Source organism: Sorex araneus, chromosome 11 (genome assembly GCF_027595985.1).
Source record: "Sorex araneus isolate mSorAra2 chromosome 11, mSorAra2.pri, whole genome shotgun sequence".
NCBI lineage: Eukaryota > Metazoa > Chordata > Mammalia > Eulipotyphla > Soricidae > Sorex > Sorex araneus.
In genome coordinates, this window is record NC_073312.1 from 25,498,036 (window position 1) to 25,518,521 (window position 20,486).

Here is a 20,486-nt window from a genome sequence, read left to right on the forward strand (position 1 = left end):
TAATGGATGCTGGGAATTGAACCTGGGTTGGCCGTGTGCAAGGCAAATGCCCTACCAGCTGTGCTATAGCTCCGGCCCCGTTAAGGTTATATTTAAAAGACTTTTATATTACTCACCATTCTGCATTTTAAAATGAATAAACTATATTGTTGAATTATATGTGAAATAAATGTTTCCTGCAATTACCCTCCCCCAGTCATTGACAGGGTCTCACACATGCAAGCATGTCCTCTACCACTGAGTCACACCTTAGCCCATTAAGCAGATGGATAACTCAAAAAGCATGTCCATATAATTTTTTAAGTAAATTTTTACAATTTTTTACTTTTTAGGATTCTGAACAGGGATGACTAAGCTTAGGCAAAATCTCCCCTCTATCACACTTGGTTACACATAAATCACTCTTCTGGCCAAGACAGTCTGCCATAGATGTCAGTCCTGGCTCTGTCCTGCACAGACAATGAAGCCATGATGCTTAGGCCCCACTTAACCTGGCTTTTGCAACATGTCTGCTGGTCACATTAACACTGCTACCACAGTCATTCCAAGGGCAGCTCAAACTAGGTGTAAAATATTGTCTGAAAACAGTTATTCATTAATCTACTGAGAGCCTCAATCATGAATTGTGTTTTTCCTAAGATAGAATTCACTATTGCTTCTCTTTCAATTCACAAAGCATCTATTGGGAGTCATATATCATGAACTAGAATAAGAATGGCAGGTCTAAATTAACATGACAGCAAAGCTATTTGATGTTTCTACCTCTTGGTTTCTCCACTTCATTCTCTTTTGTGTTAGCCACAGCCTCAGAACCTTGGCATTAATTAAGCAACAATTTTATTACACGCAATCAAAGCCTGAACAGGAACGCCAAACAGAGAGTAAGAGAGAATTCACAGCTCTATGAACAGTTTTTTTTTAATGGCTGCTAATTGAGATATTTTTAATTTTTATCAGCTCATAGTGAATGTTGAAAGGAAAATACTCTACAAGAAAAAGATACGATTACTGAATCATAACTTTATATAACCAATTTGCATACTTGCGTTCTACACATACTGGTTACTAATAATAAATTATTAACATTTAATAAATACCATTAAGAACTTCTTAGATAAAACAGTTATTCATTAACCTACTGAGAGCCTCAATCATGAATTGTGTTTTTCCTAAGATAGAATTTACCTATCTTAGGAAATAACCACAATTTCTCTGTAGTGAAATTCATAAATACAATGATGAAAAGTACATGGTCATGGGGGCAAAGGGTTTGATTTCAAATTCCAATTTCATGGGCAAGTTACTTGATACGTTATTTTTATGTAAAATGGGGTTGTATGTTTAATGAGATTATTGGGAAATTCAAGTATAAACAATAAATAATGATACAATGGTGAACAAATTTTGATGATTCAATCACTGTATTTTATTAAAAATTGTTCTTCTTGTGGGAGGAAGGGAAGAAGAAAGGGAGAGAAGAGGGAGGGAAGACAGGAGAGAGGGATGGCAGGCATTTATTTAGAATTCAACCTTACTGCATCTCATGTTATAATGTGAAGATAATGGCTCTTATAGTGTCCCAGTCTAGAAGTTTGTATCTTTACTCAATACACAAACCTTTGAGAAGCATTTCATATTCAGTGAAATCTAATCTGGATATAGGTGAGATCTATACCAACTCATTTTTCATAACAGAAAAAAAAAGGGGGGGCTGGAGAGACAGTTCAGCAGGTAGGGCACTTGCCTTGCATAAAGCCAAGCCAGGTTTTCTCTGATACCCCATATAGTCCCCTGAGCCCTAGCAGGAGTGATCCCTGAGCACAGAGCCAGGAGGAAGTCCAGAGCACCACTGGGAGTACTCAAAACTAAAATAGAAAATAATTTTTATTTAAATTTTATTTTTTTGGGGGGCTGGAGCAATACACAGCGGGTAGGGCGTTTGCCTTGCACGCGGCCGACCCGGGTTCAATTCCCAGCATCCCATATGGTCCCCTGAGCACCGCCAGGGGTGACTCCTGAGTGCAGAGCCAGGATGTGACCCAAAAACCAAAAAATAAAAAAAAAAAGATTAAAAAAATTTTTTGGTTTTGGGAGCCCACCCAGTGGCTTGCCTTGTTTGTGGCCAACCCCAGTTCAATTTTCAGCACGATAATCACTCAAGCCTGGAGTGACCTCTGAGCACAGTGCCAGGAGTGGCCTCTGAACACTAAAGGGTATGGACCAAACCTGTCCCAACCCTCCCACCCTCCAATATATTTCTTGAGCTTAATTTCAGAACTTACCTCTATTCCTGAAGTATTACCAAGAGAAGGATAGGAAATAATAATTCCTTCAAATTTTTTATTTTAAAGCTTGAAATGGCATTTACCTAGTCTTATCTAAGATAAGATTTGAGAAATTGAATTTTTTAAAAGTTCCCTAATTAAACTGTCAGGTTTCTAAGTACTGCAGTCACAAGAATAAGAGAAAATACACAAACTGAAAATGAACCTCACACATACATGTAAATAAAGCCACTCTTTGGGTTGCCCATTAATCCACAAGTGGCATATTCATCTTATTTACAGTATTATACCCCCTGCCATGATATTCCATTACAGAGTCACGCTACACACTCCATAGTTAACACTGTAGGAACCATTTCCCTTTTTTTAAGCACAGTTTTTCTTTGTACATTTTCCTTCAGTTTGCTCCCAGGTTTTTTGTTTGTTTTTAAAAAACCTTTGTAATTAAATTTCTTATGCTATGAGATATTCTAAGAAAAATGTAGATGAGGTAAAAGATGATACTTGAAATATAAACATAATAAATTTATGTTCTGGAAAAAGTTCATTTGCTGTTTGTCATGGTTTTAGTGTTTCATGTGAGCACGAAATTTATGTCAACCTCAACTACTAAAATCTTCTATTAGGGCTGGAGTGATAGTACAGAGGGTAGGTCACTTGCCTTGCATACGGTCAGCCTAGGTTCTAGATTTGATCCCTAGCATCCCATATGGTCCCTTTAGCACCACCAAGAGTAATTCTTGAGTAAGAGCCAGGAGTAGCCTCGAGCATTGCCAGGTGTGATCAAAAACCAAAAAAAATTTTTTTTGATTAAAAAATTGTGCCAATGTTGCGGAAAAAAAAAGCAAACAAACCCTGGGTACGATGATTTTGCCATTAAATATAGTATGCAGCTTTGGGCTCAACCCTCAACACAAAAATAAAGGAAAACAGACAAAGAATATCTAGGGGAATTTGGGGCAGAGGGACAGTATAGCAGGTAGGGTGCTTGCTTCATCCCTGGCAACACCTCACATGTTCCCCTGGGCTCCCCCAGGAGTGACGCCTGAGCATAGAGCCAGGAATAAATCCTGAGCACAGCTGGGTGTGCCCCAGCCACCACCAAAGAATATCTAAGACAATTTAACATGCATATACAATTTATTTTTATTTTTGTTTTCATCTGTTTCTGATAAATCTATTTCTTCTTAATAATCTCCTATCCCAACCCTTCTCTTCCCTATCTCAAAATAGGCAGAAGATTTCAAGGTCCAATTACTAATCCTGAGATCTCATTATGTTTTCACAATAACCCAATATCTAGAAACGTACATACAGATAAAAAATTTACAGAAGTATAATCAGAATCTGGTCTTTAGGGAAATTACCCCACCCTTTAAATGATAAAATTAACCAGCATAACCATAGAAACAAGTTTTTGGTGTGAGAAGAGACTCAATGAATGCATCATACATTCTGAATCCCAAAACAGACAATGAGATTTATATCCCAAAACATCTCTGAAATTTTAATTGACATAGATTACTTCATAAAATTAATGAAATATACAGTTCAGATGTATACAGCATTAAAATTCAACATCTAAGTATACTACACTTTTGGTCACCACCAAAAGCCTAGCTTCTATCACCATACAATTGATCCCTTTATCCAATTTTCCTCTCCTTCCCTTCTGGTAACCACCATTTTGTTTTTATTAGAATTTAAGAATTTCTTTTCCTAAAACAACTTCTAAAAAAATTAAGGTATGAGTTACTACCTTGAACTAGCTATTCTTGATTCATATTGCCCAGTCTTTGTTTTGTTTTGGGCCACTCCTGGAAATGCTCAGGGGTTACTCCTGCTCTGCACTCAAGAATCATTCCTGGCAGTGCTCAGGGAACATATGAGATGCTAGGAATCAAACCTAGGTTGGCCAAGTGCAAGGCAAGCACCCTACCTGTTGTACTATCTTTCACTACCCAGTTGTTTTACACATATAACAATGGAACACAGAGCTGTGAAGTCATCATAAATCCCTGATAAGATGAATTTTACAAGGTAGGTAATTCTTATTGAGTTATAGTGCCTCCAAATGCAGCGTGAAAGGCAACCTTCAGGCAACCTTTAACAACTATAAAGTCAGAATAGATCTGAGTTCAAAATTTAACTCTACAGCGCAGATGTCAAAAAAAAATGACAGCTAAATAATTGAAATGGATGAAGTCATTCATCTCATCAGGTCTGCTTAAGAACTGAGATAGACAACATAGCTCTCCAGAGCTCAAATACAGGGGCTTAGTAAATATTAACATAATTAACATATTCGTTCTCTTTCTCAAACTAAAAAAAAAAGTGCTGGAGAGGTCAGGTGCAACGCTTGCGGGACTGAAGGCCTGATACTTCAGTGCTTAGATCAGAGCTCGGCAGAGATAGGGGCCACCAGAGCCACACTGGCAATGTTTGGGTGCCACGAAGGGCCAGAAACCGAACTCACAGTCTCACATATGCATTCCATCCCTATGAATAATAATCCTGGTCCCCTCTCCAAATTTTTTATAGTACAAAACTGGTGGGAAAGTGGAGGGAGTGAAGAAAAAGTTATATAGAAATGAAACTGGAGTTTTATCCTGAATTCCATTTATAGGAACATATTCCAAAACTGAAAGGAAATAGGGAAACTAGAAAGGATTACAATAATCCTTTGTACAAAAAATGACAATGCCTATATCTGGTTCCACACTTAAGAACTTCATTATTTTTTTATTCTGGGTTTTGGGCCACACCCAGCAGTAATAGAGGCTGACTCTAGTAATCATGAGACCATGAGGTGCTGGGGACTCAACCATGCCCCCCAGCACTATTTCTTTGCACCCCTCCTCCATACTTAAACAAGCATATATGTATAAACTGAGTTTCTAAGGACTAGACCAGAGGATTCCAAATTTATTTTGGCTATAGTCCCCTCTTCAGGGAGGGTGGGGGAAAAAGGGTCCAGCACCTTCTTGAAAACCTATCTTCTTTCAGGAAACAAACTGCCACCCAATTGCACCCCAGGTTACTACTGTCACCTGCTTCTATGCAGCACTCTCTCCATAGGTATCACTGACCCTGGGAAACACTGGACTAGATTCTATACGTTTTTTTTTTAATTAACCCTACTGACAAGAAAAAAAATACTTTTATTAAGAAATTAAGAGGGAAGTTCTTGGTCTTTCAGCCAGATAGGCACTTCGTTAATTATACATATGAACAAATAAACAAATATGCCCTCATAGAACAGGACACCTACTTTAACATTGATCGTAAAAAGCAAAACTTACTGGAAAAGAACTCAACAAAAACAAATATTGACAAGTGCACAAGTGAAATAGAATTTCAGAATCTTAAGACATTGGGAAAAGTGAGAGACACAAAGAAATCTCGGACCCGAGCAACCTGTGGCAGAGGTGGCCTGGGACTTTGCAATAGACCTTCTCTCCTGGGCCTGCCCTCTCAGAGCTCTAGCGGTCGCCATTTTCTAGAAGCCACCAAGAAGCACCAGCTCCCACGTGGCCACAATCCAGAGACACACACAGGAATCTCGGACACGAGCAACCTGCAGCAGCAATTTCTTCAGACCCTAATTATTAAAATCTTAGAATTCCTAAAGCCATAATACTGGCCATGCGACATTATATTATATCCATAACAAGCAACACAAAACACACTGTTTAGCAATTGTTTTTTCAGCAGGTTTGAGGGGAGGTAGGACCAGTCTCGCAATATCAAAGGTAACAAAGTAGAGAAAGGATATCATGCAAATTGTCTGCCACACAGGCAGGGGGAGTTATGGAATGAGGGCGGGAATACTGGGGATTTTGGTGGTGGAAAATGTGCACTGGTGAAGAGATGGGTGTTGGATGACTGTATGATCGAAGTTTAAATATGAAATTTTTGTTACTGTAGCTCACAGTGAATTAACAAAAATAAAAATATTTAAAAGAGACATTGGGAAAAGTACAATTGTTTTTATAGAAATTAGGTAAAGAGCATAACCAGCATTTAAATTCACAGTTCATTTGCTTTACAAGCTGAAGTCATGTCATAAGAATGAAATTTTACATCTATGGATCCTGAGCTCAAGGGTACTGAAAGGTTCAAAAAAGAGAGCTCACGTTTCTTAAGATTTTTAAGTTATCTATTTATACCATATGACTAAGAACATTTATTCATGGAAAGCTTATGAGCCTAGGCTTCTGAAACTGTCAACAATAGGAGAGTAGTGAATGAACTGTCACAAAAATCCATAAAAGCTGTAAGAATAAAAGTCTCTCTTCCAGATTAAGGAATACAGAAAAATAGCATGAAAAACCGTAACAAGTGGTGTTTGAAATATCAATGTGTACAGTTACACCATTCTCATAAGGTCTAGTAGGGGCTGGAGAGATAGCACAGAGAAGAGTGAGGCCTTACATACAGGCGCCCACACTTCAATCCCTGATACAACATATGGTCCTCCACTCCACACCACCAGGAATGACCCCTAATCAGAGAGCCAGGAATAATCTCTGAACTACACAGTGTAGTATTCTATTTCAATAAAAGGATGTTAAGGGAAGGGCTGGGGCTATTGGTGTTAAGTCAGTGTACTAAAATATTAATATATGTCTAAATGAGTATTTTTAGGAAAATCTATCTGTAAAAAGAAAAAATAAAAATGAGATTTCTTACAGAATTCTAAGAGATACACTACAATGTTGATGGTGAGTGGGCAAGCGGTTACGGATTTGGAAGAAGTCAAGTGATCTTGTTCTGTGAGTTTTATATAGAGGAGCAACGTCCATGATGTATAAATGAAAGGGATATAAGGCTAAATTTCCATTAGTTTACATATTAATTGTGATGGAAAAAAGATGATCTAACTTTCATTTGAGAGTAGGGTTGGGGGTTGAGCCATAACTGGCAATGCTCAGGGGTTACGCCTGGCTCTGTGCTAAAGGATCACTCTTTTTTTTTTTGGTTTTTGGGTCACACCTGGCGATGCACAGGGGTTACTCCTGGCTCTGCACTCAGGAATTACTCCTGGCGGTGCTCAGGGGACCATATGGGATGCTGGGATTTGAACCCGGGTCGGCCGCGTGCAAGGCAAACGCCCTACCTGCTATGCTACCTACTCCAGCCCCCACTAAAGGATCACTCTTGGTAGTGACTGGGGAATCATGTGATATGTGGGAACTGAACCCCCAGATGAGGCACATGTAAGGCAAGCCATCTGAATTTCTGTACTATCTGGCCCCTGACCTAAATATTTTCTCTTACACTTTAGATTCTTTCCTGCTAATTTGCATTCAAATCAATGCTTAAGTGCCCAGGGCCAGGGATACTGCTCAGTGGTAGATCACTTGCCTTGCACTTGCCTGGGGTCAATCCCCAGCTCCAGCAGTCTGTCTGTCTGTCTGTCTGTCTGCCTGCCTGCCTGTCTGCCTGCCTGTCTGTCTGTCTCTGTCCCTCTCTCTCTCCAAAAAAACTATCAACATATATTTTATATATCTTTAGAAGATAATTGAATCAACTTATATATAGCCTATGTTAAACTGAAGTTTCTAGTGACTTCATATATTTTCACAAAATTTAAGTCTACCAAAGAAGAGTAGAAAACAGACTGATTTTGTAAAGAAAATGTGACTCGGGACTGGAGATAGTACAATGGATAGGGTACTCTTTGTACATGGCAGACATGGGTTCAATCACTGACAGCCCAAATTATTTCCCAAGTCTCACCAGGAATGATCCCTGAGCCAAAAACTGGGTGTGGTCCAAAACCCAATTAAATTTTCTTTATAAAATAACTTACTGATGTCTTCCATACTCTCATATCATATTTTCCAGCACACATTTTCTATAATATTTTCAGTATATATATCCAAGTTACAATTCTGATAGAATTGAACTTTAAATGGATAAATCAGCATTTAGTCTCAGTTGTTAGATTTTCATCCTGCATTCCTTCTATAAACATCATACTTCCTTGATACTCAATAGTGAATTTTATAAATTAAGATAACATAATCACCAACAGTGAGGAATAAATGAAATGGCGTGGGAGAGAGAATTCATGAAGTTCCCTTATAAGTAGAAACAAGGAAAGAACACAATTTAAATATGTATCATTTACTACCTGGATTTTGCTCCACCTTATAAACAATGCCAACTGACAGAAACACTCCAGGAAAGTCTCATGCTACTTGTAAGGAAAACTAAATTGGGGGTGAGTGGAGTGGTGGGAGGTTGACATGGCAGACCTTTTCAAAATTTCATTTCTCTGTTAGTTCATTCTTAAAACTCAGAGTGCGATGTCAAAGAAAGAATGCTAGTAAATTAAATCCTAAATGACTCCTTGATAGAATCATAGTCTACAGATCAGCGGTGTGAACCTTTATACACCTGCGGACCAGCACTGGTCCGAGCATGGTCTGTGGACCAGCAGTTAATAGCCAGTGTGGTAGATGAGTGGTTTTCAACCTTTTTATGCCTTCAGACCAGTGGTAGAAAACCACTGCGAGAGAGCATTGACACATCAACCATATTTGTAATGGTAGTTTGCAATCAATGCACGCATTATTTCCTAAAGTCTCTAACCCAGTTCTAGCATGGAAATACAATGTCCATATATTGCAAGAAAACCGCAATGTAAAGCCCATGTTTATTTTCCTTTTCCCTTTCAGCCATTGTGCCTGGTATTGTGCAACTGTGGTGATGCCTTTACCACTCCCTCCATTTCCAGTCTTGCTAATTAAAAGGTTGATCACAGAACAATGCTCTTCTCATTAATTTCAGTGTTCCGATTGGGCAGGATCCCTGCTTACCCCACCTGATCTTTTCACACTGCTGAAGTTAATGTGACAGGAGCTCGAAGATGGATTACCTGCTGCCATATTGCCCATCGCCTCCAATCAGGAGCTATCTGTGTAAACTGATTGTTCTAATTTGCTCTCATTATTTTTACAATATCAGGAGAAAATAACGCACACAGCTCACTGTCAAAGCCATGAAAATCAGCCATTAGTTAAACCCAGACACTGAGTGGCTTTATTAGAGGCACTGCAGTTTATTGATGTAGCTCCAGTCAAACAAGGCAGCATTTGCTTCAGTAGAAGGAAATGTTTATACCAAAAGTAAATATTTATTGTGATAATATCCACAGCAACATGATATTTTGAAGACTCCTGTTCTTATTTCAGAAGCTTGGTTTTGACACAAATTAACAACAATGAAGAGTTGAACTGGCATAAGAAAGTAGATAACATTTAATATACACTTTGTAGCATGAAAATCTATTAACTCAAATCTATGAGCACTCTTCACCTCCACATACCTCGTATTAAATAAGGAACTCTACTCTGTGACTACAAATGCTAATCAATCAATAAATAATGGAGGCTCTATTTTGCTCCACACAATGACAAATATTCTTCTGAAACAAATTTTATGACTTAGGAATAAAAATTATGACTATAATTATCATACAGGTAGAGTTTTAAACAAGAAAAACTGTATTATTGTACAAACATAAGTATTCAACAAGAAAGATTACTAATCCTAGCACTGTAGATATTCACAATGTATTTCAGAACTGGAAAGTAAGCAGCAGCAAAGTCAGCCAAGCAAACAACAAGCTGATTTTAAACCCTTCAGTAAGACATGGCTTCACAGAGCAGAAGGCAAAACTCTGCAGGAAGGTTTGGTATTCAATGAGATAATAACTTTAAAAGATTTGTCCAGGGCACAAAGAAAATATATTTTCTTGTTGTACAGAAAACGCTGAAAATCTAGAAGAAAATAAATTTAAGTCTGGCATTTCTAGGCTTGCCTGGCTATGGACAATTTTATAAAAATGTTATCTAAATGTTGCCAGAACAGCATTGGGGGGGGGCTAGAGAAGGGTATAGATAACAGAAACTGATGTCTTTTAAATAAAGGAATTTAATCCATGCTCCACCCCCCCCCCCCCAAACAGCCCCTTCAGTATTAGAACGAAACATGGCTTCCTCCTGTTTTCTTTCTATACCAAGATTCCTAGGTAATGTGAAGGCAAGAGTATGCCCTTCTTGCTGCTCCCTTTAATAGCCACTTTTCTTTTTCTAAGAAACGTGTGCCATGCTTTTCTCCTTAAAATTCCTGCACTAAAAGACTGCACCATACTGCACTCCGCAAAACGTGCTGATGGCGCCAATTACAAGCCCCCAGCCGAATGCTCCAGCCCCCACCATTCGGGCAGATTTATGCGGACTCTTGCCGACGTTATTACAAGTCAGAGTTTATTGGGAAATTGTTACATTATGCGGAGTGTCTAACAAATTGCTTATGCTGCTATAATTGGATTACAACAGCCGCTTGCTCCCACCGGTAAGATTAGGCAAGTAGGACTCCTGCCGATCTCTGAGCGTTAGCAGTAATTTTATTTGCCTTGCCTCTCTCTTTCCTAACAACATGCCTCTCTCCCTGCCAGCTGTCTGCTGAAAAGGCACAGGCTTGTTCCTTGGCCCTAACAATGCAATTACAGCCCCGCAGATCGCACTGTTTGTGCATTAAGTACAGAGCCAAAACGAGGCGAATTGATCGTTTGACTTTTGGAGAAGCCATGTGATCTCTCAGTGCGGGTGATCCGACATGCATCAGCAGGCAATACTGCAGTCAATTCTTGATGAAGAACTTTCTTCCTTCAGCCCCCTCTCTCCCAACCTTCCCTTTTTCACTGACGAAGACACTGACTGGGCTCATCTCATGCTAATCTAGATCAATCCACAAAGACAACTCAATCTTATTAGCTCCCTGGCTAGATAGAAATGTGAATAGGTTCGAGCATCTTCAAGTGCCTCAGTCAGACATGTCAGTGGTTCACAATAGTTGAATCATTCCTGTTATCTAGGAAAAGCTTCATAAAGAGTTCACTGAGGGGGGAAAAAGTTTGCAGAAACACTATAGTTCAAAAGTACTACAGAAAGTTTTAGGTTTTTGGCAAATAAAACTGCCTTGGAAAGGCTTTGCTATAAGCTGCTTCTATCCAAGGGGCCATCAGGAAATCAGCACTGAAACCCGCATCCCGCCTTCCTCTGCAGACCTGCCCTGCTGGAAGGTGCTGCCTGCCAACGCACGGAGTCAATGTAGCTGACTTCAGGCTTCGAGGGAACCAGTCCGATCCTCCATTGCGGCGCAGTTTTAAACATATGTGGCTGACAGTTTTCAGTTTCTTTTTCTTGTACGTGTAACAATGAGTGCAGGCAGGCAAGGAGAAAACAAGCAGTTACTCTGACTCTAGAGCTCTCTATTGTCTGGCTTAAGAAAAATAAAACTCTCTTGAAACAGTTGAAAATGACTTTTAATTTTATGAAGTTGAATACCCAATCAATCAGAATTCCTGTATATACCTTCCTTTTCAATGGCATGTACACATTGGGGTTCCTAAAACTGATCACAGAGCAGTCTCATCAATTTTGGTGCATCACGACTGTACTCTTAAATATCATGCACATCTAGAAGATTACGTCTTCTTAAATTCTTCATGTAAGACACTCACAAATTCTTGTTCATAAGAGGGATTTTGATTCTATTGTTACTTCAAAGTGAGCTTTAAAAAGTTACTGTACTAGTATCTCTCAGAATCTTTCTTATCCCAAATACTCACTAAATTCATATGAAAATTTAAAAGATGAGAGAAAAGAATATTGTCTGTGAACTCTATTTCTGCCTTTTTGAAACAGCAATACGCCTAATGTTACACTCCAGAGTTTTGCCAACCATATCATCCTCAATGACATGGTTAAATCTTAATATATTCTCTACGAAGCTAATGTTTAGAGGGATAAAGGAGACTGTGCAAAGAACAGACCATCTGACATGCTACTTGTGGAACAGTATATTAAAGAAGCCTGTTAACATGTAGTTTAAAACTCAAAAGAAACTCTGAACAGCTGAAATGCCTTATAAATAGCACAGACCCAGAGGAAGTGCAAACGTCTGCATTGTGAATTGTAGATCTTAATTACCGACAATGGCTGGTACAGCAAGTAGCACAGAAAAAAAGTGAAACAGTTGCACTGTTCATGGTTGGCAATAATTCTTCAGGAAAATATTTACTATCAATCAGTTATGAGAAAAGGGACTCTGTGCTCGTAAAACAGCACGTTGCTTCTCATACCAGGACCATTTTGCTTCAGCATAATCTGAATTTAAACAGCTTGTTTCCTGCGGATATAATTTTGGAAATAAATAAAACAAGTCTTCTATCAAAATCTGGAGTGAGTGGAAAGGAACATCACATTTTTCTGTCTCAGTCAGTTGCAAACAGATTATTAGTCTCAAGTAAAAAACAACTACAATACAGAACATCTACAAAGGACTACTAAAAGGGCTTATTTTCTAAACACAAAGAGGCAGAACTTCTACCTAGCCAGCAGTATAGATAGGTGTGATCAAACAATGAAATTTTAACTTTGTGAGGGAGAGAGAGAGAGAGACAGAGACAGAGAGAGAGAGAGAGAGAGAGAGAGAGAGAGAGAGAGAGAGAGAGAGTGTGTGTGTGTAGATTAGAGGAAAGCCTGATACCCAAAATTTCAAGAATACTTAAGATAAAATGAAAAATTAATGCTTTTGATATATCCAGTTAGTTTTCTTTACAAATTAAAAAATACCATGAAGACTGACAATTAGGTACAACATGATTATTGATTTTAAAGACTGAGCTAGCAGTCAATAATGATTGTCCATTTAAAGCTACAATAAATATAGAGCTCATCATGTTCCAAGCATAAATCTCATAAACTATGGGATTGTAATTAGTAAGAAGAAAGGCTTTTGGAGAAAATAAGGCATTTCAATGCTTCCAAATATTATTGCTTGGATTAAGTAGTAAATAATAAAATGACTCCTTTTTCCTAAGCCTCATTCTTCAATTTGGGTAGCTGCAGTTTGTCCTACAACTTTGTTTTCTTGTATTCTAAAGTGGGTTTCTTTACATAGACCTATTGTAAAACAATTATTGTAAGATGTTTCTGGCAAAGAAGAGATACATAAAATGTATGATACGGGTCTAAACATAATAACTTTGTTGTTTTTAAGGAAAAACTAGTATTAAAGTCTTCTCTAAAACTTAGATACACATAATAAAATACTAAGGTTTTAGACTCTGAGTATATGACTCAAAACAAAAGTAGAAGAACCCAGATACTCGTACCAATTCACAAACCACAACTGTCATATAAAGTGTAGTAGATAAATTATTTGGCTAAGGGAAGAGAGAATAGGAAACAGGGACAAGCTAGCAGGCCTACAAAAATAATAGTAAATCATTACCTTTCATAGGTCAAGTATTGAGGAAGCAACTAGAGCTACGGCTACAAAACATGAGCTACAGGTAACCCCTGTAAATAAAAAAATGAAAAACCCTCTCCTTATTTCCATGTTACTGGGACCTGTTAGAGGTAGCAAGAAAGAAATATTTTCAGCTCATGCTTTCATTTGTCATTGACCAACTAACTAGTTCAAAATCTGAAGCAATGAACCAGAAGACAGAATGTGGGCTAATAAAGACAGAATGTGGACCAATAAAGGAATCCAGACTGTTGGTTAATAAGAAATGATAGTAATCATTACTGAATTAGGGTATTTACAGAGGCTACAAAAGGAAATAGGTGTCAAAATAATGTTACAATAAGCAAGAGTGGGATGAAAGGGTCACCATCTGGGAGCAAAGGAAACAGACTGATAAGCAGCAATGAGCAAACTTATTTCCTCACCCAAGAGCATAGAAGAAATTATGCCATGTGCCAGATGCCAGAAGATTTCTAACCATGCACCACTGAAGTAGAGGGTGGGGGTTGGGGGTGGGGACGTATTACAAAGACACACCAATATGCAACTATGTAGCTTCGAGATTCTGGCTTACAAAGTATGGGGGAAACAAAAGGAACAGATGCTCACTTGGCCAGCACTCAATGGAACTCATTAAAATCATCACCCTGTCCTTGGATCCGTGCTCATGCTAAGATTTTACCTTGTTTAGCCAGAAGTCATCCACTTATGTTAGATCTGGAACAGTGTGGTCAAAAGGAGAAGGATTACACTTAAAGGACCAAATAATTGAGCCCCCATATAAAACGAAGTTCAGTAAGCACTTTGCTAGTTGTTACTAAATGACAATGAAATAAATGTGGTGTATAGTAATTTTATTCCAAAGTATTGTGGCATTTTAATTTGATATTTGACTAGGTATCTTTCTTAACTATCATTTTAAATATATTCTGACATTTCTTACAGGAATCATTTTAAAAAGTTATATTTAGTATGGTGAATTTTCAGCTGATAAAATAGATCCAGAGACTAGTACATGTTTAAAGAAGTAAAATGATGGTCTACAGAACTGAACTTACAATCTGGAAGATGGTGGGGGGGTAATTCAGGGGGACCCTGAGACATTAATAAACTCTCTGGTGAGGGTGTGATGTTGAGAGGTTGTATGAATGAAGCACTACCATTAATAGTATAGTAAAGAATGGAGATTAAAATAAAATTTACAAAGCAATAATAAAATTAATTAACAAAAAAGGGTTGAGAAAACAGCTCAAAGGGCTGCAGTGCACACTTTGCATGGCAAAGTCCCACATTCAACCCCTGGTACCATATGGTATCCCAAGCACCTTCAAGTGACCAAAAAATTTATTGCCCCTTAATTTTCGTAGCAAAGGATATCTATAAACCATATAACAAGGGCCTGGCTCTAATAACAATAAGTAATAAAGATCCTGATGTAGGTTAAACTAGAGTTACAGTTGGGCGCACAGGGAAAGAGTGCAAAGGGCTCAATATTGCAGTGCATGTTTTTCTGTGGAACCCTGATATCTGATACCATGGGGGCCCTCAAGAACCATCAGGAGTGGGACTTGTGTTAGAATACTGAATGCCTGTAACAAATCATCATCAACAACTTTGTAAACCACAATGTTTATATAAAGTGTAGAAGGAAAATTTACACAAAAAGGCCTTACCTATTTCATGTAAGCTCCAAAATATATTAGCACAAAATTTCTTTTAAAGTTTTATTAAGGGGCCAGAACGATAATACAGCGGGTAGGATGGTTTGCCTTGCAGGCGGCTGACCTGGGTTCAATCCCCGGCATCCCATATGGTCCCCCAAGCACCGCCAGGAGTAATTCCTGAGTACAGGGCCAGGAGTAACCCCTGAGCATCGCTGCAGATGCCCCAAAAAAGCAAAAAAAAAAAAAAAGTTTTATTAAAAACAGGTAAGGCATGACTATTACCATGAGATCCAAATATAAAATTCAACGAATATACTTTATCTTCCAGAGTTGAGAGCCTACTTAAATAAATGAGAATAAGCATTTTATTATACTGTATTAAAGGGTTTTATTTTCCTTATTTACATAGGCTATAATCACTACCATTCACAAGTTGTCTCTTACTATTTATTTCCTAATCATTCTATTTGCCACTTCTTAAAGTTTTGTTCGAACAAGTAATATAAAGAAATCTGTTATGCGCCTAAGGACAGGTTGGGGATGGGAGGGAAAATAGGGACATTAATGGAGGGAAGGTCACACTGGTGGTATTGGGATACTCAATGCTTAGAATGACTGCATAATAAACTTTGTAAATCATGATGTATTTAATAAAAAATGTATATACACAGAGCCCCATCAGTTGAAGACCTTCAGAACCTAGCCACAGCCATGCTCAAAGCCATTCTCCATAGTATATATCTCCATAGTTTGGATGAGCCTCACGCATGAAGAAACCAGCAGAGGAACCCAGGTGTGCAGGACCCGGGGCCGAGATCTTCAAGGCTGCTCGGACTGGGACTGGGCCTAGTCCACCCATCCCATTTTCCAGTAGCTAGGCAGTTACACCCAGAAACTGCCGACGCGCCATGTAATCCCACCAACGGCCAACATCCAGAGACTATAAAAACAAGCTCCCGGAAGCGCACACGACTGCATCGAGACAGATAGCCTACCAAAAGATTCCTGCCCACATGGAAGAGCCTGGCAAGCTCCCCGTGGCGTATTCATATGCCAAATACAGTAACAATGATGGGTCTCATTCCCCTGACCATGAAGAGCCTCTAACCAGCACTGTTGGGAAGGACGAGTAAAGAGAGGCTCTAAAATCTCAGGGAGCTAGGATGAATGGAGACATTACTGGGCCTGCTCAAGCAAATCGATGATCAACGGGATGACAGTGATACAGTGATATATACATATATATATTAAAAACCACCAGGAGCTGCCCAAGCACTACTGGGTGCGGACCCTCCCCCCAAATGGTGAGGAAGTTAAAATCAAAAAATCAAATGACAAATCCCCAAATAATTATAAAGGCAGCACCACTGCAGATATGCAAAATAAAAATTTTAAATAGAGTACTCATAAAATTTTACTTTTTTGTATAAGAATAAAACATACATAAATTTAAGTCAAAGTGCAGAGGATAAGGCACTCATTTTGGATACAACCAACCCCAGTTTGGTGCCAGTGATGCATGTGGTCCTCAAAGCATTGTCAGAAGAGACCCCCTAAGCATAGAGCCAAGCATATTCCCTGAGCACAGCTGAGTATAGCCCCAAAACAAAATGTTAAAGTTTCTGAGTAGTAAATGATACTTGAATAATTTGATCTATAACTGATAAAAAGCCCAGGGTCCCTAAAAGTTTGCATGATTATCTTTGGACAGAAGAGATACTACAGAGGGTAAGGCTCTTGTCTTACACACAGCCAATTTGGGTTCAGTCCCTGGCACCTCATATAGTCCCGAGTCACACAAGGAACGTGTTCCCTAAGCACAGAGTGCGAAGTAAATCCTGAGCACCACTGGATATGACCCTTCCCTGAAATGATTATCTATACTATACATAAGATACATATTTATATATATGAAAGAAATCTTACATGCATGATAAAACATACTTGTCCACTCAAATCAAGATTACCAATAGTAATTATTTGTAATCTGGCTAATTATTTATACCATTAGCCAGTAATGAGTAATACATTAAGAACTTTTTTATAATATTTCATGATCCTTGCAATAGTGCATCCTAAATTTAATTACATTTGTATTTTTAGAAATATTTTATTTAAGAGAAGGCCAAAAGAAAGGAGGGAAGTTCCTGAATTATGGGAGGGATCTCCTTAAGCAGGATTCCCTACACTCAATTACTTTTTAAAAATCATGACTGGGGCTGGAGCGATAGCACAGTGGGTAGGGCGTTTGCCTTGCACGTGGCCGACCCGGGTTCGATCCCAACATCCCATATGGTCCCCTGAGCACCACCAGGAATAATTCCTGAGTGCAGAGCCAGGAGTAACCCCTGTGCATCGTCAGGTGTGACCCAAAAAGCAAAAAAATAAAAAAATAAAAATCATGACTACTTATAAAAATAATCGTGCATTTTCTTACATAACAACTTTGGATAAAATGGTGCCTTTAAAAACAATTTTTGTTTTGGGCGATGTCTGGTAGTGGTGAGGGTTTATTCCTGGCTCTGCACTCAGGGATCACCACCAGAGAGCTCAGGGAATCTTATGTAGTGCCAGGGGCAAAACCTATGTCAACTGCGTACAACTCACTGTACTATCACTCCGGCATAGCCTACTTTATTTCTTAAAAAATATATAATCTTGGGGGCTAGAGTGATAGTACAGCAGGTAGGGCACCTCTTTTGCACACACCAATCTGGAGTTTGATCCCCAGTACCCCATTATATGGTCCTCTTAAGTCCACCATGAGTGACCATGAGCACAGAGCCAGGAGTAAGCCCTGAGCACTGTTGGGTGTGGAAAAAAACCAAACCAAACAAAAAATAATCTTGCGTGAGACCTTGAGTTTAATTTCTGACACCAAATAAATATAATAAATATATAAAACTACAATTAAATAACAATATTTAGTGAGGATAACACAGATAAAGTATTACTATAATGTGGTAAAACGCATTTTTATGATTTATAGTACTTACTTTGGCCACACAATTTTCAGTCTTCATAGCAGTACCTGCTAGACAAACTGTTTCTTGGTTTAAGCAGAGTCTGGCACAGCTGTTGTAAGTCTGGAAAGAAATTTTTTTGAGATATAAAAATACCGTCATACAGAATTTTCAAATTCCACACCACTTTTTAAAACCAACACAAGAAGAGATCCCAGGTAAATTCCAGATTTAGTGTAAATGAATGAATGAATTTACGGCAAATGGGGAAATACAGAAATTGAGAAAAAAAGAGTCAACGTTGTGACAATACACAGATATGAGAGTAGAAGAGGCTTCACTGTTTAGATGAAAAACAGGAGTGCTGGCTATTGGAAAAGGAGCAAAGGATTTGAATAGATATTACTCCAAAGAAGATATGCATATGGCAATCACCTAGGAAGAGATGCCCAGCAAAATATAAACCAAGATTATAAGACACTATATATAAACCCATTAGGACAGTTACAGGGGTGGGGATTGAGTTGTACAAAGTCCTGGGTTCAATCTTGGCATAGTATAATAACCTTAGCATCCTCAGGTGTGATCTACACAAAAACTGAATATATAGAGCTAGACAGATAGATGTGTATTTATATTCACAGCAGCATTGTTCAGAAAAAAAACAACCCAAAAGCCTGTTGATAGATGAAGGCAAAATATGGTATACACATATGGTAGAGCCGAGTCTTTAAAAAGGAAGGGAATTCTGACATACAGGCTAACAAGGATGATTCTGTCTATTTTTTTTTCCTTTTTTGGGTCACATCCGGTGATGCTCAGGGGTTACTCCTGGCTCTGCACTCAGGAATTACTCCTGGCAGTGCTCGGGGGACCATATGGGATGCTGGGAATCGAACAAGGGTCGGCCGCGTGCAAGGCAAATGCCCTACCCGCTGTGCTATTGCTCCAGTCCCAAGGATGATTTTTTTTTTTCCTTTTTGGGTCACACCTGTCGATGCTCATGGTTTACTCCTGGCTCTGCACTCAGGAATCACTCCTGGTGGTGCTCAGGGGACCATATGGGATGCTGGGAATCAAACCCGGGTTGGCTGAATGCAAGGCAAATGCCCTAGCCGCTGTGCTATCGCTCCAGCCCCAACAAGGATGATTCTTGAAGATATTATAGTAAATGAAATAAGCCACACCCCCACAAAAAATAAAGAAAGATACATGATTCCATTCACAAGATGTTCAAAGTTATCAAAATCATAAAGAAACAAAGTAGAATTATTGTTGCCAGGGTCTAGAAGAAAGGTGTCATGGGAAAGTACAGTTTAATGACTACAGAGTCTGTCTTGTAAGATGAAAAGAATTAGATATAGATGGAGTGATAACAGACAATAATGTGAATATACACAACTAAACTATGTGTCTCAATGATAAATATGCTAAGCATTGTATGACATGTATTTTACAACAATATAAATAATCCACAGAGGGCCCAAAGAGATAATGCCTGGGTTAAGGCACTTGCCATGCTTGTTGTGATGGTTCTGATCCTGGGTGACACATATAGTCCCAAGTACCATCAGGAATGATCCCTAAGCACAAAGCTAGAAGCCCCTGAGCACATATAGGGGAGTGAGTGAAAGCTCATGCTCATACCATTGATTATACTTTATAGTACAGAAATACTAATAGCTAGCCTATATATTAACAAAATGTTTTATAGTCCTATACATCAGAATCATCTGAAAGCTTGTTAAAACAAGCTTTTAACAAGCTAAATACTGCTACATCTCTTCCCCAAAGCTTGTAAGAAATTTCATTTATAGGGTGCTGGAGCGGTAGCACAGCGGGTAGGGTGTTTGTCTTGCACATGGCTGACCCAGGTTCAATTCCCAGCATCCCATATGGTCCCCTGAGCACTTCCAGGGGTGATTCCTGAGTCCAGAGCCAGGAGTAACCCCTGTGCATCACAGGTGTGACCCAAAAATAAAAAAAATAAAATAAAATAAAAGAAATTTCATTTATAACAATTTCCACCATTTATGTTAATACCGTTCACTGGTCCTCAAATACTTTTTGAGAACTATGTTGTAGAAATATGTGTATTGAAATTAAGAAGGGAAACATTAGATAGAAGCAATCTTTTATAATACTAAAAAAAATTAAAAGTTCTGTATTTGTAGAACAGTTTCAAATATATATTTACAAATTCCTATATACCCTTCCTCAGCTTCCTCTTATGCTAATTTCTT

The 20,486-nt window shown here is 38.6% G+C and overlaps 1 protein-coding gene across 7 annotated transcripts in view; it reads right to left on the reverse strand.

The window, feature by feature from the left end:
- Positions 1–20,486, reverse strand: part of BTRC (beta-transducin repeat containing E3 ubiquitin protein ligase) — a 195,567-nt gene that overhangs the window by 53,065 nt on the left and 122,016 nt on the right. For all 7 annotated transcript variants that reach the window (XM_055118750.1, XM_004616342.2, XM_004616341.2 and 4 more), the window contains one exon: positions 18,277–18,366. In XM_055118750.1, coding sequence (XP_054974725.1) covers positions 18,277–18,366 — 90 coding nt within the window. The remainder of the gene's footprint in view (positions 1–18,276; positions 18,367–20,486) is intronic.